Source organism: Poeciliopsis prolifica, unplaced genomic scaffold, assembly GCF_027474105.1.
Source record: "Poeciliopsis prolifica strain line A6 unplaced genomic scaffold, Auburn_PproV2 SCAFFOLD014, whole genome shotgun sequence".
Classification (NCBI taxonomy): domain Eukaryota; kingdom Metazoa; phylum Chordata; class Actinopteri; order Cyprinodontiformes; family Poeciliidae; genus Poeciliopsis; species Poeciliopsis prolifica.
The window spans coordinates 9,121,723-9,147,952 of record NW_026562389.1 but is presented as its reverse complement, the minus strand read 5'-3'; the positions used below and the strand labels follow the sequence as shown (position 1 = coordinate 9,147,952).

At 37.5% G+C, this 26,230-nt stretch overlaps 1 protein-coding gene across 1 annotated transcript in view; it reads right to left on the bottom strand.

Annotated features, from left to right (window-relative positions):
• Positions 1 to 26,230, bottom strand: part of fras1 (Fraser extracellular matrix complex subunit 1) — a 212,040-nt gene that overhangs the window by 107,186 nt on the left and 78,624 nt on the right. The window contains exons 8-15 of the mRNA XM_055039628.1: positions 25,596 to 25,697; positions 24,272 to 24,463; positions 21,996 to 22,085; positions 19,781 to 19,799; positions 19,536 to 19,625; positions 13,834 to 13,977; positions 10,034 to 10,180; positions 1,164 to 1,307 (exon numbers count right to left, since the gene is read on the bottom strand). Coding sequence (XP_054895603.1) covers positions 1,164 to 1,307; positions 10,034 to 10,180; positions 13,834 to 13,977; positions 19,536 to 19,625; positions 19,781 to 19,799; positions 21,996 to 22,085; positions 24,272 to 24,463; positions 25,596 to 25,697 — 928 coding nt within the window. The remainder of the gene's footprint in view (positions 1 to 1,163; positions 1,308 to 10,033; positions 10,181 to 13,833; positions 13,978 to 19,535; positions 19,626 to 19,780; positions 19,800 to 21,995; positions 22,086 to 24,271; positions 24,464 to 25,595; positions 25,698 to 26,230) is intronic.

Here is a 26,230-nt window from a genome sequence, read left to right as displayed (position 1 = left end):
TGTGCAGCTTGGTTTCCCTGGAAAACAGTTTATCTACTTAAAAATATGAGTCGATAAACTGCATTAGCATTAGCATTAAAAAAGGAATCTGAGGAAATTGGGCATGAATGATTATAAATCACCAGATAAAACCTTAAAAAAACACTAACTTATTACAAAAACATTTATTAGCAGTGGACCTCGCTTTGACAAATGCAAATATAGAGATACTTCAAAAGCTGGAAGCAAATTGAAATCCTAATGTTTGTAGATTTGCAGCTTTGTAAAAAGCTGTTTAAAATTATTTTTAGTACTAGAGGGCTTTATTCATTAGTAAGTGAACAGGAAGAAGGTTTGCGAATGGCGTTGTAATTCTTCTGTATATGAAAAATCTTAGTTCCTATAAGAGAAATAATTTATTGTTGTTACAGAAGACTTCAGTAAAAAACCTGTAATTCACACTTTTCATAAAAACTGGTAAAATGATGTTAATTCCAGTGTGTTTGGATGTAGAGGACACGGAAAGTACAGATGCAAACAAAAGAAACTGTTTGTACGGTGGTGCAGAAGGATCAATAAATCAGTGACAAAAAGGCACAACGCAAGTTATGCTAAAATAATTATTATAATTTTTTTTTCTTATGGAAGCCAGAACATTTTTATAGGTTTTTAATGCAGTCAGTGTTATTAAAGGTTAAAACTACCTTTTAAGCCAGAGCACCAACCCAGTAGTTTTGTGAAAATGGTTTTAACAAGTCGTAGCATAAAAGAGTTGGCAGAAATTCAATTTCAAATACTGCTTGATAAATCCTTTTTGCAAACTAAGAAATGCAAACCACCAAGAAATGTGGAAATGTGTTTTATATCAACACAAGTTTGCTTCAGAAGGTGAAATCTTTCTGGTTTTATCACGTTTTTAAGTGAGAAAAGTGAAGTAGGTCTTCTTGAGTTTGGGAAATGGAGGCAGGTGTGAAAAAAAGTCCCAAAAAACAAGAAAACTCCAAACAAATTTATATTTCAGCTTCTCTTATTTCCTTATGGGATGTCCTAACAACTCATGTAAATGTTCCTCTTGATCTAAACTGGCTCGAGGACCAGAGAGACTGAATTACAAAGCGGAGAACTTTTCCTGACGACATTTTGTACATTTAAATAATGCAAGCTAAGGGTGTGTTATGTTTTACCGTAACAGATTCCTTCCTGGCTGTAGTATCCTGCGCCGCATTCGGAGACACAAGCTCCGTCTTTGAGCAAATCGGCCTGATCGGAACATGACAGGCAGTCCTGCTGCGTCGGGCCGCGGCATTCAGAACACGACGCGTGGCAACCTGCGTGACGGAGAGAGACAAGCTGCTTAAGGTGGAGGAGGATGTTGGTCCAAAATGTCAGAGCAGAAAATGCACAAAAACTAAAACGACGGGGCTTCACACCAAAGTCTGGGGTTGATGTTTTCATGCAACACGGGAGAAAATCAAATCATCAGACACTCTTTATTTTGGTAAATCAACAACATTATGCTTTTATTAGTTTCATCTCAATTCCAGATTAATCAGGACCACAGCCTTCCAGATGTTTCACTCTTACCGTTTAATAATAAACATTTTTCTCAAAGTCAAAGTCAAAAAGTCAAAAGTCAATCGTTTTCTCAAAACCTCAGATTTCAGAAAAACACATGAAGTCTGAGGCGAAGAAAAGGCTCGCTGCAGACTGATGTATTTTCCATGTTCCAGATTATATGTAATAATCTCTTATTTGAAGTCACCAGCACCGGTTGCCCAGGCAATGGACTCAGGTAACCTTTGTAATACTAAAAACCTCAGAGCTTATTTAACGTCTATCCACTGATGTCAGTGTTGTATTTTTAAGACCAGCGCTGTTTGGGACATGGAGAACGAAAACTTCCACGTGGCTTTCGTAAAGTATTTCTGGGATGAACGGATGTATAATTTACCTGTTGTGTGAATGTGATGTAGCTGCCAATCTAATCTTTGTCTTAGAAATCAGGGAAAATGTGACAAAAAAAACTCAAAAAAGACACTTGAAACTTTAATTTCATCAACCTTAAGATGCATGTTTTAATCTGATGCTGGACTGCAGAGGAGATGAATCAAGACAAGTTTCCTTCTTTGGGTAAAAAAAGGGGGCTAAATTCAACCAATGGATCTCCAGGTTATATAAAAACCTTTCTAAAATGGAGATTTTGGCTGATTCTGCCACATTTGAAAGATTAAAAATCTAAGGAAATGAGGAATGAAATGATGACATTACAGGTTAAATATAGGTTAAAATATGTAAAAATAGAGTGACTGGAGCAAAGGGGAAAACCGAGGAGCAATAATAAGTGAAGCAAACTCAAAGAGACACGGGGAAACTCACCCGAGGAGGCTATAATTAATTAAATCAGAGTCATAAGTGCAGCTGATTGAAATCTTAATTAATCTGAGATTCCAGAACAGAGGCCAATATGTATCTGAGAAATGATTAGACAGGAGTGAAAAATAAATCATCCGATCCCTGCTGCTCTGCGCCAACTGTCCTCAGGAAACAAAACTCATTTTCTTCTGTGTTGCGATTTTGGAAATAACCAGCTGAAAGTGTGACTGTGGCTTTCACTGTTTGGTGGAAACTTCGGCTGCATCCCAAAAATGGAAGAGAAAAGGAGTTAGTATATAAATGAAAATGCAAGGTCATGGAAACTCCAGGTTAAAGCAAGCCTCATCGTCGTTGCTGCAGACAATATTTAATAATTGGTGACATTTGGATTCGAGCCGGATTGTCTTCAGGTCAAAAGTTTAAAGAATAGTGTCTGAGCATATCGCTTCCATCAGGAGGCCTGACCTGAAAAGGATCAAAGTTTAACAAAGATCTTGTCAATAATTAAGAAATATAAGCTGAGAGTGGAGTAAGAATCATCCTCTCCATTTTCATTAGCTTTTACAAAGTCATCCTGACAGGCTGCGTTACGTCTTGGTAAGGAAATGCAGCACAATAAGCTGCGAAGGAGACCGAGGGCTTTTGGAGTGCAGGGGGCGCTATTCTGTTCTAATGCACACAAAGACAGCGACATGTGTTGGGATGATTAAAAAACAAGCAAACTAACAAAAAAAAAAACACTTAACCTCAGAAAAATAATGTGTGCAATACCAGCGTGTTAACTTTGGGGTTTTCAGGTTTCACATTCGATAGTGATAATTTGGGACCAAAATTGCAACATTTGTTACATTTTCAGCTGCTGCGGTTCACACTGTATCAAATTGTTCCCCTCCAAGCCTCTGGGGGCGATGCACCAAGAGGAAAACAACACAAAAACCTCTGAAGAAGTTTGCTTGTTTTTCAGATTTTAGCCATTGTAGGATTTCTCCTCTGTCTTTGGTGAAATACCAACACCCATTCCTTCTGCTAATGCTAGCTTCACACATTTGTTTTGGTTGAATTTACCCAGAATGCCCTGCGCAATAGTCCTTTTTAGGAAAGATTTTTATACACCGTAATAGTTTTTAGTTTGACACTTCTATCACTTCTTTTACTATATGAAAATGTTCTTCCTCTTCAGTAAATGGAGAACAAACATGTTTTAACCAAAAATTCACCAAAGATCCACCTGAAGTTCTTGTTATTTTTTTTACAAGTTTTGTATTGAAAGAAATTGATTTGTAAATAATTTTTGCATAATTACAAAACACAATTTAGCAAATTTTGTGAGTATTTTCTCTCTGATATTTATATCACTATATCTCAGTTTATACAATAAGGTCATTTTTAAGCATTGAATGATGTGTTGACGTTTTGATCAGTTACTCAGTATTTAACTAGACTTTTTACAAAATACCTTCTTTATTCTTGAGTAATTTTATAAATGGCTAAATAATTTAAGAAGCTAAAAATACGTTTAGGTATTGCAACTCGAGAACAAATTAATGTTGCAAGTCCAACTACAGATTCTCAGTTAAAGGGATAATATTATTTAAAATATACTTTTTTAGCTTGACGTCATCTTATTTGCCAACAATGAAGACTTTATAATTCATCTCCAGATCCACAAAATAAATCGGACAACGAAATTCCCAAAACCGTTGCAGCAACTCTGCAGGTGTCCAGATCTGATCCACTTTTCCAGAAACAGCGCCGCTCCTGCAGAATCCAATGTTTGATCATCAGAACCGCTATGGATCGATCAACACACTGCAGCTTTCGGGATGTTAGGAGGAATACCTCTATGAGGATTAAAATCAAGCTCAGCTAATTGATTACCTATTGCAGTCAACTTCTGAGTCCTTGCAAGTTAATTTTCATACTGTGCTGCCATCCATACCAACAACTGGCTGGCTGGGGGATGAAAAGAAATCATTACAAGTTATAACGTTGAGAAAAAAGCAGTAATGTGAGTGGAGTACTACACACAGAAGGTCTTTGATTGGATTTATTTTATTTTATTAAATGTATTTTGGCAGAAGCTGTTGGACTGTTAATTACCAAATAGATTTAATCTTTTGTTAGAATAAAGACCCTGAATGTGTCTGTCTTGACGTCGATCTACTGGACCTGAGACAAACGCAGAAGGGGAACAATTATATTTGAATCTTACTAGTTCACTAGTAAGATTCAAATCACTTTAGTCCTCTTGATACAAGAGGACTAAAGTCCACCTTTATTTTTCATTTAGTCTATCGATGTGCAAAACATTAACTGTACATAAATATTCATATAAATCATTTTCACTGAAAGTTGAGAAAAATTGGTGTTAGACACTAAAATAATGACTGGAAATGGATGATGAAAGACGGGGAAACTTTTCTTTGTGAGGAGTTGCAGGAAAAAGAAGGAAACCTTTGCAGTGACCTAAAGATTAACAGGTGAAATGGATTCAGCTCCTGTGTTTTCCCCATTATCTCAGGACATCTCTCTGTTTTTGAACTTCTGCACCTCTTTCACTTCCTCCTCCCGTGATGATCTCCATCTTGCGCTTTACTTTCTGCCTCCTTGTTTCTCAAACGTTTTTATCTTCTTTTTTCCCTCATGTTTAATATTAATGAAACCATGAGACGTGCATGAGATAAAGAGTAGGTTTCACGATTTGCTCTCCAGTTGTTTTAAATACCATAAAAATCCTTTTAATGTCCCACTCACCCGCAGATATTATGGAAACTATTCCTCCAAAAACGGTTACAGCCAACAAGAGGATTACACGTCCTTTACCTTGCTCCTCTCAGGAAAGCAATTTATTTTTCCGGGCAGCCTGAAGCGCAAAGTTATCAGCAAATGTAATCCTGGCAGGCCAGTTGCCAAAAAAAATGTAAAAAAATATAAAAATAAAAGACTCCCCACCCCCTCGTCTGCAAGAACAGGGCCAGGTTGGGATGGATGCGCGGTCACACGGTGCAGTGGATAATCTGTGCTCTGCATCCCCGCGGAGCCAAATCGGGACACAATTACCACGCTGCAGAAGTGGTTCACATCTCCCAAACCTCCAGTGAGAAATCCAGATGAGATGAGATATTCAGCAATTAAACCAAGTGTGGAGAAAGCAGATTTGGACAGATAAAAACCCTCTGAAATTAAAAATAAGAAGAGCTGCATCTGAAAATCTGTTGTTGGAGGGATCTCAGGAGTGAAATTACATTTGTAGCTTTTTTCTGTAATTCATTCGACTTGAATTAGATTCATATATAAGGCAACAAAACAAAAAGCTCCCATAACACATATTCTTGTATTACTGACAATAATGGAACTAATTTCAGTTTAGTCAATACTGTTAGAAATGAAGTAAAGCAGATAAAACTGTCATTTCATTTATGCAAGAAAATTAGATTATGATGAAAGATTTTAAAAGTTTTTAGACTTTAACCTGAAGCGTGCTATAATTAACCATCATCTGTAATCAAAACAAGAAAAATACAAACAATTCTAAGAGAGAATCCATTTGTCCACTTGGCTATTTTTTAGATAAAGTTTTTATGCTCAAAATTTATTAATTTATTTGTTTATTGTTCGATGGCGAGGCAAAGCAGTTTATGCCAGTTTACAAGGGTTTTTTTAATGGCTTTGCAAACTGAAGAGCTGACGGGTCACTCGATTGGCCGACCGTGACATCTGCTGCGCTCTTCCTGAGCATCGCACAAAGACTGCAGGTTAAACAGTTTAATCTAGTCGAGAGTCAAGAAAACATTGTTGCTTCCCTTACCCTTGTGCAAATATCTTATTACACTTCAAATAGGTAAAAACTAACTTACAAGTATCTTTTCACCAAGATAATAGGAGCTTGTTTTATGTAAATAATTCCTTAATATTCACTACAAATGAATTATTTACTTAAAACAAGCTCCTGTAGCCTACTGATAAGTTACTTTTAAATTCGTTTTGTCTCAAGTCAAGACTAAAAATACTTGCTAAGATTGTGGGGTTTTTGCAGTGTCTTTATTATTTAGTATAACTTGTAAAGAAAAGAAGCGGATTAGACCCACTGTTTTGTGTGCCACGCACATGCAGTACATTCATGGGTCAGGTGCAGTGATAGTTTTGTGCAGAGGCCCCTGACAGCAGCTGTAAACAGTAGCAGAGAAGATTCAACACAAACCCTCCATCATTCTTTGCTGACCTCATGCAGACGAACTGAAGCTCTGGTAAACGCGCCGTGTTTAAAATGCAAGGTTTTACAGTAGCACCCTGCTTTTCCGGGTGGTCCGGGTCTGCTGTCAGGAGAAGTTACCATCTGGCGAAATACCTCAGGAGCTCATTACCACCATCAGCTCCCATCCCCTTTACCTCCATTCTCAATCCCTCCTCCCATTTTCTTCAGCAAGAAATCCACTCAGGCAGAATTGGGCCTGATGCGTTTCACTGCTGCATCTGCTGATTTGCAGTCGCGGTGATTGTTAGTCCCTCTTCTTTTTGTGTTTGTTTCATCCTCTGGAGAAATTTGTAGACGAGGAAAAAACAATGGATTTTTGTTCCTATTAAAGCCTCTTGAAGATTAAAAGGACTTGGATGGCTGACTGGCAGGATGAATCCCACGAAGGGTTTGAATTACAAAAACTGGCTCAGTGGTGCAAATTGTTATTTTTTTTTACAGTATCAAACCTGGATGATTGCAGAGCAGGTATCAGGCAGTGTTTTACAAAAACGTCTCAAGTCTTTATCCTCAAGTCACGAGTCAAATCGCAAGTGAAGACAGGCAAAGGTTGAGTCAAGTCCCACCTCTGGTAGACACATGTAGGCCTGTCACAATAACTAATATTGTTAGATGATAAACTGTACCAGAAGTTATTGTGATAAACGATAATATTGTTGTTTTCAGGTGATTTTCAAGTATTGCATAATAATGAAAGAACACACTCTCAAATATCAATAAACTTTTAATTCTAATGAACATTTAACACTGGAAGACATTCAAAGAAAATGTAAGAAACAACATAAGTAATAAATAAAATGAATTATGAAGTCTCTGTAAACAAAGCTGTCCTCCAAAATAAGGGCTAGTTAAGACCTAAGCTCCAGACTGAAGACTTTTACCATCCAGTTTTTGGTAGAAAGAGAGAAAAGAGAAATTAATAAATCATGCATGAGGAAATTATTGACTGTGTTTTAATTTATCGTGCCATCAATGGATTTATTGCAGCAGTCGTAGGTAGAAGTGTGGACAACTTGCCACAACAACCTCTTGATTTTCCCTTGCTGCAACAAACACATCGGCTGTTATTATGGGGAAGACATGATTAATGCTCTATATGTGCAACCTACAATGGATTGCACAAAAAGCAGGACGGAGGTCACTCGCCGTGTCCACTGAGATTTTACACAATGCTGCCATCCGTCTAGTTACGGAGACTTACCCAGAGTTCCTGCATTAGCTGCTGCGGTCTAGCCAATGTGAGGCTGCTTACTGAGCGTGAGCACAGGGAGGTCTGCAGTTATTAAGGAGAGAAACGGAGCTGCAAAACCGTTCAATTCACCATGTGGTTATTCTCTGCTCACACACCCACCTGGGGCCATTTTATATCTACATATCATCTGCAGGGACTCCACTAACCCGCTTCCCGCATTTCAACATGCAAACAGTGTTGTTGTTACTGGTGTGTAAACAACAATTAGCTTGATTGTCTCGACTCTCAAGCTGCATAAAAAGGCGTATCTGAAATTAAAACTGCCAGAAATTCTGGGTGAAACATTTAGCTGATGACTCATTCAGCATGTGAATTCCAGTAACACATCAGTGTTTGTATCACATCAGATGTCGATAGAAATCAAAATAAATTGAGCCACAATTAAAGCCATGGGGAAAAAACTGGAGAGATAGTTGGAATGAATTAAGAAAGGTTTGGGGAAAACAGATAGAAAGCCATGAAACCAACTGAAATCTGTCAGTGTTTAGAAAGTAGTCGTCTAAAACGACATCAGCTGGTTTAAAGGTGAACTTTTTTACTTCCTTTAAGGAAGGTAGCTCTATAGAAAACCTGTTCAATACATTTTTTTGCACAAAAACATTCTTGGATAATGAGATTTTAATCTACTCAGTTCTGAGTATATTCAACTGATTTAGGACTTCTTGTCACTTTAAATTCAAATAAGATGCACCTCACCACGCCCCCAACTCAATGTTCACACTCGCGCATGAAAATGGCTGCTAACAAATGCTGAATTACACAGCTGTACTGATTTGAAAAGCAGAAGTGGAGCCTCCTGCAACAAGTATGCATAAAGTGGCTTCTGAATAGTAAGTCAAAACAACAAAACACTTGTCTTTTCCAGCAGCCATTGTACGGCTCATACAGCGATAAAACCAACAGACCAAACATACTATATCTTAGCAAGGGTTGCTAGGTAATGACTCAGTGTGACTCAACAATAATCTTGTTTTTCTAAACCAACTTTTAAATTGCTTTCTTAGGAAACAGGAGGATCAGCCATATTTATGAAATGAAACCTTATGTAACTTTCAGAAGGGCCAAAATGCAGCAGCAACCCAGCAGACTCAGGATTAAAAAGTACAACTTCTTAAATCTGCACAATACTAAAGCAATAATACTTGGTCCTCTGAGGGAGCTTCGCCCTCCATCGCTTCCTGAAAAAATCTGAGCTATTCTAATACCCCATTCATGGCAAACAAAAGGTCTTACAAAGTTCATTTAAGGAAACAAAAATGCAAAAAAAAAAACCCCAAAAAACAGACAGAGCCACTTAGAAAGCAACAATTTGAGATGGAAGGAAATTAATATTGCATGAAATGTCAGAAGGAGAGAATAATACTTAAGACTGACTGAAACACAGTGTTTACGGCTCTCCTTATCAGGACTGAGGCCTTTAGAGGACAGGATGTTAGTGAAAGGTTAATGTGTGTCTTAATAGGGAGAAACGACTCTCTGTGATGTTGATCTCATTTAGAGGCACAGAACTGTAAAATTACCGAAATGTGCTGTGTGGAGAGGTGAATCAGTGTGTATCAATTAAATTTTAAGGGTCACAATTTGATTCAGAAACAAATTTTTCCAATCAAACGGTTTAGAAATTATGTCTAAATTATGTGACTGACAAGAGAAAAAGACTGTAAACAAAACATGCATCAAATTCTATCAGTTTATATTTAAGCAAAAATAGATTTATACAGAAAACACAAAATTTTACCAAGTATTTTTGGTTCAGTTTATATTCCTAATTTTTTAGTACACTGGAAATGAGAGGAAAGTAATTTACAAGTAACTTTTCACCAAGATATAAAAGCTTGTTTTAAGTCAATAATACAATAATATTAATGAAAACGTAGTTTTTCCATTGGTAGATTATTTCACTTATAACAAAGCATTTCTCCTGTTATGAATTCAGTAATCTGCCACTGGAACTAGTACTTTTTCACAAATATTCAGGAATTATTTACTAAAAAAAACAAGCTCCTACACATTGCTGAAAAGTTAGTTTTGTCTGACATTAAGTGAAATAAGATATTTGCATTAGAAACTAGAGAAATAATACTTAGCAGAACTTTTTCTGCATTGTAATTATGTGAATTTAACTACTTTTTCTTGCATTATGTTGGATCAGCATGAGATGTTGTGATACTTACGGCGACAGTGTGCGTTGTCGTGCTGGTAGGAACCAGCAGGACAGGAATCCAAGCACTGGTCTCTGTCTGGGCCCAGTAACGGCAACTGGGAATCACAGGATTGGCAATCCCACCGACTGGAACAGGTGGCACAGGACTCTGGGCAGGCTGAAGGGAACGAGAAAGGATGTGATCAAAAAGTTGCTCCAGAAATACATTTTCTGAGCAAACCTGAGCTCTGGAAATGGTTGCAGGACTGAAACAGAAAGCAGGTTGTAAATTTCACACGCAGAAACCCCAAGGGAGACTTTAAATCCAGAGTTTGCTGGAGGGTTGTTACATTGTTAAAGGAACATGGAAGAAAAAACTGGAGACCTCAGCACAAATCCAAGTGAACATAGTTTTCCCTTAAAGAGAAAGGAAGCAAACTGAGGTGTGATATTAATGTGAGAGAATGAAACAGGAGCAGAAGCAGATTTCTCTGCTGGGGGGCCGAAGTTTTGTGTAACTTTAACGAAGCTCTGCAGGTCATGGCTTCAAAGGTGAACAATCTGCTTAATCCAACAAAACTGTGAACTCGACAAGGAAAAGAAAGAAACTTAGAGGGGTTAGGTCCAATTCAGATATAATTTGGATCAGATGAGGTGACTGACACCAAGAGCTCTGAGGTTTTTATCATTTATTTGTTGTTTATTAACTTAGATCAGATGTTCCGACATTCTGCATGTTTTAGTTCATTCAGAGTTTTGACATGGCCCAAAATGCCTTAGATTATTATTCTTGAAGTTTTCCCCCTTTGTTTAACCTAAACCTGACAATAAAAATGCTGATTGCAGCTGTTTACTCTGGTTCAACTTGCAGCTAAAATTTAACAACCGAAAACACTTCAGTAAGATTGATTTAAAACAACTACAACTGAGACCACAGACCATGAAACACTGAGATAAAGACGTTTAACTGGGAGGTTTGTGTTTCTTTACAACAACAAACTCACAATACAACATTGAATTGAGGACATGTAGGAGGAAAAAATGCAAAGCAAAGTTTCTTTTTAAAGTAGAATACAAAACTAAATCCCCTTTAAAGCCAACAGCCACCCACACAGAGACAGATAGCAGGGGAAAAAGAGAAAGTCATGAGGCTGAAGGATCCATACAGATTAGAGCGAGGAAGGTGAGAAGAGAAACAGAAGCTGAACACCCTGAGGAAACATGGTGAGAAATTTAAAGGCAGGAAGATTTGATCTCATTAGAGATATGAAGCTCTGCCTCGTCACTGTGTGTTCACCTACATCTGCTCAGACACGAAAACATCAATATTTAGTTTCACATACTTCAATAAAAACAAAAAGGAAGCAGAAAGGCTTTTAATACTTCTAATATCTTTGTTTTCAACAAGAACACACACTGCGGTGAGCTGAACCGCTGCAACTTTTACAACGTTAGAGGGAAATTTATAACAAGGTTAGAAGCATCCAGCTTGAAAAACTCATCCCTGATGTTTGATTTTATTTAGACAGACTAAAAGAGAAGTGTACAAACTTTTTGTACCAAAGGTGAAAGTGTACAGGCGCCAAAATATTCAATAAATAAAATAAATATTAAAAATAATATATTTGCCCAAATGTTTGCTGTTATTTATGTTTTTAACTCAGAAACTTAGAACAGAAAATCTCATCCTAAAAAAAAGTTACAAAAAGTGTCGGATGGCCAAATGTGCAACATTCTTAAAATGCGTTTAGGAGCCACATAAAAAGACCACAAATGGGCCCCGCGCCGCACTTTGAACACCCGCGTCCTAAATGAAGCAGAAAGAATGTTTTCAAAGCTTTTCCAGTACACCTTAAATCTGCCTTACCTTTCTGATAAAGTTTTTATTTTCGTATTGGAAACCCGTTCAACACATCCGTTCAACTTTGTGTGAATCTTGATTCTATTTTCAAATTACAGCTCAAAACGAGTCACTGGATCCAGAGGAGAGGTTCAATTATAGTAGTGAGTTTTCAAATTGGGTGTTTAAACTCAACATTTACACTCACATGTGAAACAGATGCACAATTACACAAACGCACATCTTTGAGAAGCAGAAGTGGAGCCTCCTGCACAACCAACAAGAATACAGCAAGCAGTTTCTGGACGGTAAATTAACAACAAAACTCTTGTCTTTTCCAGCAGCCATTGTACAGCACACTGAGTGGTAAAACCTGCTGACCAAACATGTTGGAGCTCAGCTTGGGTTGCTGGGAAACAGGCTGGGATTCACTGGGGTTGCTTGGTAACGGCACAGTGTGACTCAACAATTGAGAAGTTTTTGAAACAGCTCATTTTCCAGACACCAAAACCTTTAAGTTATTGCCAAAAAATGGCTGGATGGTTTATTAAAAGCGTTTGGATTGTTTAAAAAAATGTGAAAAATATTAATTTTGCATGTTAGGTCCCTTTTAAAATTCACATTGTCGATTAGCTCAGTGTTCACATTTTTGTTTTTATTTCATGTGCAACATTTAAAAATCATAGAATCAAAAAAATTTTTCAGTCCCAGCCAACCATTTTTTTTCTTACTTTTAATAATTTTAAAGAGGAAAAACGTAAAGTCTTCAGTTTGCTAACAAGCATTAACAGCTATTGCTGCTGACGAGTGTTTTCTTTTTCACTCTTGGCTCTATTATTTCACATCTGCATGTAAAAAGCTGTGGGCGGCAAACATGTCACTCATCCAGAGAACAGATGAAAAGATTCAAAGATTATAGCAATTATTGGTAAACAACTGTAAACAGAAGCTACATCCAAACTGAGTCTTGGTTTAAACTGAAACATACTTACAGAGGCTTCAATCCTCTCTCAAAGCTATTAATCAGACAAGAAATAATCATTTTTTCTCATATGAATTTAATTCAGACCCTTACAGACATTATTTTTATCTTTTCAGCACAGAAAACTGTCGGGTTAGTCAACACATTTGTGAGTTTGTGTCTTTCGTTAAGTAATTTACGCATTTCCAGAGGTGCCATGTTGATGCTGGTGGCTGTTTGTAGTAGATAGATTTACCCAACGTTTAATTATACGATAGGTGAGATGTTGCAATTTTATCCAACGGCCGCTGCTCCTGCGATGAAATGATGGCTTCCAGCTGCCATGTTGGCATCCATATATTTACTCATTCAAGTGATTCTGGTGCAGGAGTGATAGTTTGTGATTAGCAAATTGCTCGGTGCTTATCAGTAATTGCTCTGTAACACGACGCCTGTAGCTTGAATATGGGAGTCATGGCCAAAGGTTTTGGTTGTAAAGCAACTATGATTGCAACGTCTGTCAGATGAAGCTGTAAAAGTCCGTCTGGAAACTCCTCATCCATCTTTTTAACAAACAGACATGCAAAATTCCCCTCCTGCATGTTTTTATGCTTAAATGTGGGTTTCCACTGATTCTAAAGTTCAGCCATGAATTTCCAATTAAACTTATCAATAGGCCTGTCACAATAACAAATTTTACTGGATGATAAGTCATCCCAGAAGTTATTGCGATAAATATTATTGCTTTGAGACCATTTTCAAGTCATATAATGATATTGGCTAAATAGTGCATGAAAACATTCTCAAACTTTAAATTGTAATGAATATTTAACACTGGAGCTGGAAACAAATAAAATGAATTACGGGGTCTCTGTAAACAAAAACCACATCAGATTTTGTCAATAATTTTTGATAGAAATAGAGAAAAAAAGAGAAAAACACTAAATTATCCCAGTGGAAATTGAGCTTGTTTTAATTTATCTTTTTAATTTCCACGCATTGCTGCATTTAAAAGTAATATAAATGTTACCTGCACACACTTGTCCCTCAGCGGCGTAGCCCTCCGGACAGACGGACAGACATCGACCAAGATGGAGGAAAGCTTTGGGGTCTCTGCAGCTCTCACAGCGGTCCGGAGTCCCCAAACAGGAGAGGCAGTCTCCATGGCACTGAGCTGTTAAAAACACATTTCACCAACTTTATCAGGCAGAAAATGCATATGTGGTGGCGGCCATGTCGCACTAGCTAAAACACTTCCACATGATTAGAGATATACATCCATAAAAATCACATCTTAAATCAGTTCCACCAGGTTTTGACAGACTTGGGGAAGATTTAATCGTCTGTCCAACCGGGAGTTTCAGAGAACGTCTTCTGTCATCCAGAAGATCCACCGACGCATTTTATGAACACAATAAGTGAAATTTCAGCTCACGCCATTTCCCAGACGATCCGTCATTTTGACAACAACCTATGAGCCCTCATAAGTCACCTTCTGTAATCTGGTGTTTTGGACATTTTTAAGTGTTAATGAATACATCTGTCCTCTCTTTTCGTCTATCAATTTTAGATTTGTTAAGTATTCAGATGACAAAAACGCAGTGAAGCCAACATATGCGACAAAATCCTACCATAAAACACTCTTTATCGTTGTAACTGTGGAAAACTAACAGCACAGAAAACATTTAAATTTTTTTAAGAGGCAAAGAAACTATTATGAGTCTTGCACAGATCCGTTTAAAATTTTGTTTCGCCTCTTCAGCATCCGAACGTCATGTGCAAATTAAAAAACCGCTTTGTCACTGTCATGTTCTCTGAATAAAAGAAAGGGAGGAGGCAGAGATAAGGCCCGTCCAATCTGGGTTGCAGAACAGGCAAATGAAAGCAAGGGCTTGTCAAACAATGTGCAATGCCGTTTCCACTTGATTTCACAGCGACCGTATTGAGAAAATAAAACAGCAGACTGAGAGAACCGATTAATGTGACAACTGCAGAGCGAGACAGTAGGAGGAGAGCAAGGAGGAAGAAAATGACAAGGGAAAATAAGACAAGGAGGAGAGTTATAGCAGGAGAGACTGTGAGGGCGTGAAAGTGGGAAAGGAAAGTTGAACATGAGAAAAATGAGATGCTACTTTAATCCTAACGACCAATAAGACTGTCAGCAAGCCAGAACAGACTGTTCTAAGTATCTCCATCACTCTCCTCCTTCTCCAATCTGCCGCTTTTTTTGTTCCTTCCACTTTACAGTTTCATTTCATTCCAGTGTTCATCTTCTTTTCATCTGCCTTTCATCTCACTTTTTGACCTTAAGTTTCACCCTAAGGCCAGACTTTTTATTGGAGATAAGAGAGAACTGCAGGAGCTTGTGCAGAAAACAGAGAGAGAATCTGTGAAACATGTGAGCTTTAAGATAGTTAGCAGTGTTTGCTCTGACCCACTGATAGATATTCCGGCTAATATGAACACCACTAAACTGTTTATTTCTCTGCTCAGCTGTGGCTTTTGGCAATAAACTAATTTCTTTCATGAATATAGCCTTTCAATCATGACATTTTTTTTGAAAGCATGTTATTTTATGCATATTTACCACGGAAAACAAATGAGCACATTTACATAAGACGCTCCACTTATGTAGATGCAGGATCGTTTTTGTGTTTGGCTTTGACGTTGCACAGCGCAGAGCGCTTTTGTTTTTATCACGAGTTTAATATGCCAGAATCCCTGAGGTACAAAATTGAAAAGACTGCAAAAGATAACAGCCTGTGATGACAAGTAAGGGAGGATTCTTGATTGCTACGGTAAAATGGCCATTGTTGTTTACGTGTTTGATTGCTTGGAGGGCTTTGACCTTCAACTCGTCCTCCTCTCTTCACATCTTGAAAAGAAGCCAATTTAATAACTAAGGCCAAAAAAAAAGCTGCTCCATAATGGAAATCCCCCCCTCCTGTCTGCAGACAAATTTCCAGTATAAGAGAAAGTTTAAAGAAGGATTAAATCCTTTTAGCTCCTCACTTTGTTGGTGAAAGTATCGGTGAAATGGATAAAGTCACATAACCTGGTCTCACATTACAGTCACAGAGCATAATTATCAAACATCTCAGACTCGCTGCAGGGAGTCGAAATCAAAGTCAATCAGTCCGACTTCAGAGGAGAACTTCAGACTTGTTCATTAAAGTTTCTAGACTTTTAATAAAGTTAATCTTTCCTGATAGCGGGAGGTCTGGTTTTCTGTCTTGGACGATCAGATCTATTTGGAGAACTAATGTATGACCAACACAAAATGGTCCATTACTTTAAAATAAATCATACTTTGTTGTTACATTTTAAAAAAAAACTGTGGCATGTATTAGCATTAGCATTTAGCTCCTCTGAGTCAGTCATTTTTAGATCCAGTCTCCATCTGGTAGAAGCTTTTGCGGTTTCAGCCCATAGCTATATACAACACTATATCTGTGTAACTGCATGTCTGTTTGCAGCCATTTTCACTTGTTTTACACGTTGAGTTTGGGGCGTGGCCAAAAGCAGCTTATTTGGATTCAAAGAAGATTAAAATACTCAAAATCTAATTTATCTGAGAATGATTTTGTGCAACTGAACGTGTTTGGTGTAGACCATAGATCTATCCTAAGCATGATAGGAACTTTTCCACAGATTCTTCAACAGAAGTGAAAAACACTCTTTTATTCTGGTCCATTTTCAACACATCAACATGCTTTCATCTAACGCACTGGATGCGTCTTTATAGTCTTTCTCCGGGTGGAAAGGTGAACGTATTCCCCTTTTACACCCTTTAACTGAGTCTCTTTAAGTGTTTCCTATATTTATCTCCATTCATTTTCACACCAGCTCACAGTGGGGAGGCTGCTTTCAAACCGATGTGCGATATAACATGTTCTGCCGTTGGCTGGAAAAGTTCAGAACTAATCCGACCAAAAGAACCTTCTTCAGCTTCTCTCCAAGAAAGAATATCTTTGATTCCTTTTCAACAGAGGCTTTCTTACGTTTTCACCTCGACAGATTCTTCATCTGCGTTACCACTGACCTCTTGACCTCCTTTTCAGCCCGTCAAGCTGCTTCTGCTCTATTGATTGGTTGAATCTGTTTCTTCAGGAAATTAGTTGCACTGGATTTTAATTAGATACAGTTGAGTGAAAGAGACAATATAAATACACGTCACACTTCTCAGATTCCTTTCACAATAAAGCAGGTGTGTCCAAAGTGTGGCCCAGGGGCCATTTGTAGCCCTTTGACTAATTTTCTGCGGCCCCCAACTGCAATTCAAAAGTGATACAAATTTGTCCCATGGATACAGATGGAGAGTAAAATTATTATCAACTTAATTTTCTTACAAAATATTTACCTTTTTTATGACTGAGCTTTAAGAAAAAGTAAAAGTGCATTTATCCAGTTTTTACTGAAAAGCGACTTCGCCGCACCAAAATTGATTCTTTCTTAAACCTGAGTAAATATTGTGAGCGTTTTGAAACAAATGTTGTTCTTATTACTGTAAATATTATTCAATCTTTTATTTCTATAAATACAGCAAACATGAAAAATCTACTACAGCATATCAGGACTATTGCAGAAAAAAGAGAACATAAATATCTGGGAAAAACCAGAAATTTTATTGTTTTTTCTAGAAAAATTTTGAGATTAATCATTAAATTTCAGCGTTTTCTTGGCAGAAATTTACTTCACCTCTTTTTCCTAATCTATAATATTCCTACTTGTTAAAATCCCTTTCAAGCTTTGGATCTACAATAAATACCCATCTGAAAAATTTAAAATAAAAATTGAGCTACTTTATTTGATTAATTTAAGTTTGGTGTTTTTGGCCCAATTAAAAGTTTGGACATCTCTAAAATAAAATTTTTCTTCAACTTAGCGATTCTGATGTATTTAGATTTGGTCCCAATAAAATGGGACAAAATGTGTAACAATAAAAGAATATGGCTGCTGCTGTTACTGCTTTGTCTGGAAAAGACATTCATGTTTATGCAGAATGTGTTCCACATAAAAAAAAAAAGCAGGTCGAAACCTAACAGCACAGAGCTCACATTTACATCTTTTCCCAGGAGACATGAACACAGCACAACCATCAGGTGAGAACTGACCAATAGGATAGCAGATTCCTGACCTCTGGGTCTGAAAACGGCCCTTGATTAATAGACTGAGCGGAAGATTTATGAGGAAAAGAGAAAAAGACAGAAGGAGGTTGTGAGCAAATGTCTTTTTCTATTCTTAGCCACAAAACAATAAAAAATCTTACTCAACACCACACAGACAAACTGATGGAGGACTTGTTTTCCTCTGGTTTTACACCCAACTGTGTTTCCAATGACTATTTAATTGCGTAATTTGACATTTTGAAAATAAATTTGCTGAACGGAAACAAGCCAATTGAATTTTTTTTTTTTTTTTTGGGGGGGGATAAAAAGTGTTTCTGCTGGATGATGCAAGTTTATTTTGGTTGTATCAGAAACAATTTCAGTAGAAAAACTTTTTTTTACCTCAACAACAAGATGTTGCCACTGGCAAAAACCACAAAGAAGAAGGCGACAGGAAGTGGACAGAGGATGATGGTGCGCCGTGTTTTTATGATTTATCGAATGAATAAACAAAGATATTGTACATCTTTTCACGTTGATCAGTCCCTCAGTGCTTATGCTGATGTATGAGGTTAATGTGACCTTTAGCTGCCTGCCACATCAACAATGATGAAGAGAATAATCCGTTCTTCAAGTTGCGTTCGTGATGTGTGAGGTTAAGGAAAAGTCAGTAAGCCGATTTCATAAATGTAATTTATTAAACCAAGATACAGCTGGTCCATTCTGACATGCTGCCTTTAAGAGCTAACAGTCAAATGGCATCCCACAAGGGTTTCCCACTCCCTTTGCCTCTCTGAGCCAAAGAGGGCATTAACTATTACCCCAGCTCCCATTTGCATTTCCCAACATGTGGTTTTCTTTAGGTTTAGCTTTGTTTTAGCTTAGCAGCTAGCTAAAAGGGACAAAAGGAAAACAGAGTTGATTTATTCTCAACAATGACTTGACATCAAGTTAGGCTGAAGTAAAGGTAAGAAATACTGCCACCTGCAGGTGGGAGTTGGCATCGTATTGATTTTAACGATGGAGCTTGATAAAATCTAATGAAGCCAACAGACACGCAACAGTAGATCAAACTGCTGAGGAAGGTAATGTTGGTTCTGAGGGAAAAGTGTCAGACTGCTCACCAGGTTTCCCAAAAGGCCCAGCAATGTCCCAGAAGTTATCGAATAATTTATAAGTTATCAATCAATAAAAAACCTGTTTCAGTGATTGTGAATGTTTTTTTTTTCAGCGGTCTGCAGCTGAGCTGGCACGGCTTTCCCCAATAGACACTTTCAGTCTGTTATTCATAACTATAAACTCGCTCCCTGTTTACGAGCCTCTTCAAGCTTCTTGTTTACATATTTACAGATACTTTATTATTTATAAACTATTTCTGGAAACTTTGTCTGTTGGTTTATTCACTGAAGCGTAACAGACAATATGGCGAAGGAATTTTAACATATAAAACTCAATATAATATCTCTAGAGAGACAAAGAGAGAAAAAGAGTCACATTTTTAAACCTAAAGAATCTGCTGTGAATGCATAAAACATATGACGCATTCAGGTCAAGGGTCAATTCGCCCTAAAATCACCTTTCAGGCTTCCAAAAGAGAAAAACAAGTTTAAAATAAATTACGTACCCTGCTGACACTCGGGGCAGCATCGGCCTTCCTTTTTGACAGCCAGAGTTCCTGGTGGGCAAGTGGGGCAGGAGCGCAGATAGCAAGTCACTCACTCTCACTCGCGGGTTCAAAGCTCAGGACTTCATTTCCTTAATGGACAAAAGCAGACTGCGCGATGATTTTAGAGAGGAATCTCAATCGCTTTTAGAAAACAGGACTATTCTTCAATTTTTATGAGTTTTATTTTAGAAAAAGCTTCACACTCGTGACTTTTAAGGTGTTCTGAAAACAGAATGAGGGAATCAAGGGGAGAGTTACACCAGCAGCAACTTCAGCGTCAAAACACAAAGAAAATACAAAATGCCTAAAATGTAAAACTTTTCCAACTTTACCAACTTTAAGTTGAGAAATAAGGCGTTATACATATTAAAATACAGTATTTTTTTTTCTTTCAGCTGCCTGCCTTCATTTATTACCCAGTTCACTTTCTGAGCAACACAGACAGTATGACCCTGAATGAGTAATAAAGTGAATTAAACATATACAATATTCTTTATTCCTAATAGCACACCAGATGAACTGAATAATTCAGAACCAAACATCTGACTAGATTCAAAACGGCGACATATTTCCATCGCTCAAAAACAATAACATGATGTTTTCAAAGTGTTTTAGATATGCAGTAAAGAGAAGAGAGTCTATAATAGCGCATGAGTCAAGGTTTACTTTCTGTTCTCCACTGACACCTGAAGAAGCCACATCTGCACCAAGCTTATGCAAACATCTGCTCAGACTATTTAGTTTGATATGATTAAAATTCATTAGAAATAAGAAAATAAAAAATGTCTTTTGTCTTTTATGACTAAAACTTTGTGTTTTATGTATTTATATTATAGACATAAATAGTGATTCTAATAGGCTGACAGAAATGGTAGAGTATTTTCAGTTTGGTCCACATCAAAAGATGTTCTTAAAGGTCCGGTTGTACCGGAATATATTGAAAAAACCCATTAAACTGTTGACATATCAATAAATAGCTGTTCCTGCGTGCAATCAAGATTGCACATTTTGTGGTGCCATTTTAAAAGATTTTATGGCATTTGTGCTAATGTATGATGTTAAATGTGACTTTTTGTTACTTGCCGCCAAATCAATTATAGACTATAACTTCCCATCAAGTAAAGCCGAGGCAGCAGTTACTTAAAATCAATATTTTTTAACAATTTTAAGAAAATTTTGCAGTAAAATAAGAATAAAAAAGTGATTTGTTTTGGGTGAATTTTGCAGATTTGTGGAAAAACTGGAAGGATTTATTGATGTAATGTGGAATTTAGAGGGCCGCATAAAGAGCCGTGGCGGGCCAGATGTGGCCCACAGGCCTTGAGTTTGACTACTGATCAACTAAAGCACCTTTTATTCAGGCTCAAAGCAAAAAAAAGTAAAGAAAGAGACAATATTATCTTCTCAGTCTCATTGTGATTCAACTTCAACTAAAAGGCAGGTCCTCCATAAATGTATCACATCATTCTCCCTCATTATATTTCCATGCTGTTATCTAAAGGTCCTTTGAGTTTCCAACCAGTAATCATTCCGTCACAAAAGCGTCTATTTTCTTTCGCTAATGGTGAAATACTTTCTCCAGGGAGACAAAGAACAATCCATTTGGAGATGATAACTATCATAACTGCCGTTTATGGACTCACTCTGAGCTGCAGCCGTGGGAAAATGTCTTAAGATTTCATAAATATTTTGTCCTGATTGATGCTGTAAAACATGCAAGCTGTGAAATCCAGTTTTCTAGGACTTCGTTATGAATAATAAAACTGATGAAAGTCTCCGAGATCTGGGCCAAGATGTTAAAACAAACCTCAAAGCAGCAGAACTTTGTTTTTCTGCCATTATCAATCAAGCTGCTGCAATCAATAATTGCTACTGTTTAGGGTTTGAGTTCATACATTTACTGACAAACTAACATTAATATGGGCAACACACACTAAGGACACCTACATTGTTTGGATTTTTTTCTTTTCTTTTGCCTCTCTGGTGATTTTTCTATATGCCTGGCATGTTAACTAATTTTGCTGGATGATAAATTGTCCCAGAAATTATGAAAAAAAGTAATATTATTGACATTTTGAGACTATTTTCAATTAAAAAAAATAATTACAATGAAATGTTAATGTGAGAACCCCCTCTCGATAAAACAAAAACTCTTGAATTAGAAAACATTTTAAAAATACAAAATACAAAAATAAAATGATAATAATTCAAATGGATTGTGAAGTCTCTGTAACAGAAGACAATAATTCAGTTAAGGAAGGGAAAACGGGCAAAATGGGCAGGTAGTGCAGCTGACTACGAGGTGCATCGCTTTTCGACAACATCTAACGACTCCTTTTAATTTCTTACGCAGTTAATTGATTTATTCCTTATTGCGACAGGTTTGGTTATGTCTGAGTGACTCAGAGTAATTAATACCTTGAACGATTTCCCCTCATAGAGACAGGAAGGCTTCACCGAAGAACATTCTGGGCAACATTTTCCCGGCAGATGAACAAGCTCTGCGTCCTAAAACAGAAACACAAAATGGACAAATGAAAAGTTCACTCAAATTTAGTTTAGTCAGTAAGAAAAGTGGCTACAGATGACATCATCGCCTGATTTCCATATTTGGTCATGTTGATCCAGGAAGTAGAAGAAAAAATATGTTTAAATCTATAAAAGAGCATAATTAAATTATTTAGTTCTCGTTTGATAAAAATCTTTACTTTTTCAAACAGAATAAAAACTAATAGAACAAAAGCTTTGCCACCCAAACATCTTCAATATGGTGAAAAATGTAAAAAGATGTTAAAATGCATCTTGCAATAACCTCCGAAAATGATGCAGAAAAAAACTGTGAAATCTAAATCTACATCCAGGCGATAAATTGAAGTTATTATGATAAACGATAATATTGTTGTGATATATTGGTAATCGCAAAATAAATAAACTTTAAATTAATGTTTAACACAGGTACTGGAAAACATTTTAAATAAATAAAATCACAAAAACATTAAATTATAATAAAGTCCTTCAAAATAAGGGCTGGTTGAGTCTGAAGAGTTTTAGCATCAAGTTTTTTTTTGGTACAAAGAGGGAAAGAAAGGAAAAAAAATCACACAAATGGAAATTATTAACCTCATTTTAATTTATCATGTGATTAACAGATTTATTATTTATTGCAACACAATTATCTATGTAATCCATATAAACATCAGCATTTGGAAATTATAAATAAAATCTAAAGCACTTATATTACATTTCTGGCAACAGAAATAAATTTAGTATCAGCAACCAATAACTTCATAAAATAACCTAAACAGTTTGTTCTCTTCCTTTTCTGTGGCCTTTGAAGGTTGTTCACAAGTCAAAAAAGTCTCAAACGGTATCTATTCAGTCGGTGGAGCATGGCGTTATTAGTCGAGCGACCATAAACCGAACTATAAACATTAGTTTCTCCTTCTGCCTACTGAGTCAAAAATGTCATTAAACCCATAACCTTCTCTGAACTGTAACGAACACTGAAGCACACGCACTCTGGAAACTGAAAAGCTGCGATCTTCACAGCGACGTGACCTTGTTCATTTCAGGGCTGGACAAGAGCCAGTTATGCCACTTACAGTAAATGGCACTTAACAGTTTCAATTATCACCATATAGCATGATTAATAGCGTCTTATTGCGACCCCGCAGAGAGACATTAAAGCAATATGATTCAATCTGCTTCATTCCTGCCCACCTTAAAGCAGAAATTCACAATAAATAATGAAAACTCCAGTTATTGGCCTTAAAAATCTTTGGATTTGCCTAAAAACTCTCCAATAATCCAGAATCCCACGTCACCAGCTACCTTAAGAGACCTAATTACCAGATGAAGTCTCTGTTTTAAGCTGAAGCCGATTCCACATAATAAGACCATTAGATGTGAAGCACAGAGAGAAACCCTTGCAGCTGTCAGGTTAATTCATTTCTTTGGACCGAGCAGCACATTTTAAGGCTCTTCTTCTTCTCATTAGTTCCATCTTGTCTTTCAATTTACTGCATCTTAACGAAGTGATTATCTGTGACAACCTTATAACCTTTAATGAATATTCTTTCTCCAGTTTCAGACAGTCTGCTGATATATTCTGGCTAAACGTAGAAAATGGAGGAAGAAAGTAACTAAGCCAGCCTCCGTTAACTCTATAGTTGAATTTTAAAGAGACAATAAAGGATTTTTGGTAGCAGGAGTGTCGCCTGTTAGTGAGGAGCAGTTCACATTAGCATTCATGGTTAATCCTGATTCACTGGATTTAAACTGAATGTGGCATTTAATCTGATTAAGGTTAAAGGCTCTGCTGAAACTCATGAAGTAAAGTTCGACACATTAATACTCTACAGAGAACCAAACCGGCTTCATGCATTCGCTCTGCTACCTGTTCAGCGTTTCGTGAATCCTGATCGAATCGTTGTTCATAAAACCTTCACAGAAGAAAAACTTTTCCTCTTTAACGTTTGGGGAGGAATTAGTCATTCACGCTTTAATATTTTTAAAAAGATATTTAGTGTTATTTACTCTGAAAACTATTAGGAAATAATAGATATGGAAATTTGGGTGGATATTGATAGCCAATAATAATATTGGTGCTATGATCGATAAGCAGTTTTTACCGATACAGATATCGTTAACAATATCAGTTCATATCAGTGAAGATGATGGACGGACGGACTCACCGGTGGACATCCAACATGGCCGCATTCGGCCTTCCGACAGACCACTTGACCGCGGTGACAGGCGCAGAACTCGCACCTCGTGCCGTTCCACATGTCTCCATGATAACGGACCTCGCCCTGGTACAGGCAGCTTCCTTTGGCGGGGGCACATTCGTCGCAGCACCGACCGGCGCGCCTCACTTTGGTCAGACCCTGCGCAGAAACGGAGACGCGAGAAGGAAAACTCAGAGAAATGTTTCTGCTTTCTGCTTGTTTTGAGGGAAATCGAGAGTCTGAAGGAGTTTCTTGTTGCTTCGTCACAGAAAAACACAGCTGGCTGTTCCTCCAGCTTAATGTCAGAGAGCTGAAGAGAACAGGCTTTCATGGATACTTTCATTTTTTTATATAAAAGATTCATGCTTTGGTTTCTGTCTTGTTTTTCTGTGTCACTTTCCAGTTGCTTCTCCACACACACCTGGTTTAGAAGTTATTTATTTGTATATATTTTAGGATCTTGGGTTGTTCAGAGAAATCCTGACCAGAAACTCAAACAACTCAGAGAAGCAGCATCTCTTCTCCAACAGAGCAGACAAAGCGTACCTCCTTCTCTTCCAACTCACCAAATGTTTTATAAATGCCTTTTTTCTGTTTTTACAATCCATTATTTCCACCACGTCAGTCTTTGTCACAAAATAATAAAGTGCTAGAAATAAAAACTACTAACGTTTCAGATAAGCATTAAAATTATAAACAGTGGAGACTCAGATCTGTTACCTCATCAACATTAAAGGCATCATTCTGCACTTTGCAGGCATTTAGTGTTTTGGTGTGTGCACGTGTGTGTGGGTGTGTGTGTGTGTGCGTGCGTGCCTGCCTGCCTGCCTGCCCGCCTGCGTGCGTGCGTGCGTGGGTGGGTGCGTGCGTGTGTGTTGTGTTTTACACTCCCCTGCGATTCCACCACCAACAGTTCCAGCGCACTAAAGAAGCTGCAAGATGAAATTTGCATGCAATTAAGGATAAAATGTCAGGCTGTGTGAATATTTTGTGCATGCATCGTGTGTTCAAGAGTGTGTGTGTGTGTGTGCACATTGGCGTGCATACCTGTGTGTGTGTATGTGTATGTATAAGTAATTGCACTTGTCATGCTGTGTTGCTGTAAAACTGTTACAGAGTTGCACTGTGGGAACTTGCCTCCGTTTTGGGAATATTATGCAAACCTCCCTGATGTATACATTTATATTTCAGCTTCAAGACTTTCTGTTTAAAGTTAGACTTCAAGACTCCTCGTTTTCTTCTTAAGCGTGTGTGTGTGTGCGTGCGCATGTGTGCGTGTGTGGTTGCTCACCTTGTCGCAGACAGCTGGCTGACAGGTGTCTGTGTGACATTTCGACTGACCCCGGTCGCACACACATGTGGTGCAGGCGTCCTTCTGCCACTGCTCCCCATGCTGCAGGGAGACACAGACGCACATTTAGATCGCTCCAAGCTCTGAGTGCGACACCAAAAGCCGAATGAAATCCAGGGAGCTTTCTTCCTCTGAGACAGAAAATCAGCGGCGTCCTGGGAGGGAGGACGCAGTTCCAACACACAGCCAGCACTGAAATGTCAAACAAATACTCTGTTTTAGGCTGGAAGAAGAAGAAGGGAGGCAAGAATAATAATAAATAAATGTGCAAAATGTTAATTAATGAGTTTCTGCTTTGTAAAAATGTTCACCAAATCCAGTTTAAGACTGTTTAAAACTATTATGTTAGTCACTCAAACCACAAAGCATAGAATTAGACTGAATAGATCCACTCCTATAAATTGGGCACATTGCCACCAAAACAAATCTAGATTTTCTTATGATATTGAACTGATATGGATTAATATCAGATCTGCGAATCTCTAGAGATTGATGTATTTAACTTGCATTGTTTTCTGATTACTTCAAGACATTTTAAGGCTTTAATTAGATTAGATTATCTGTCCGTCAACTCC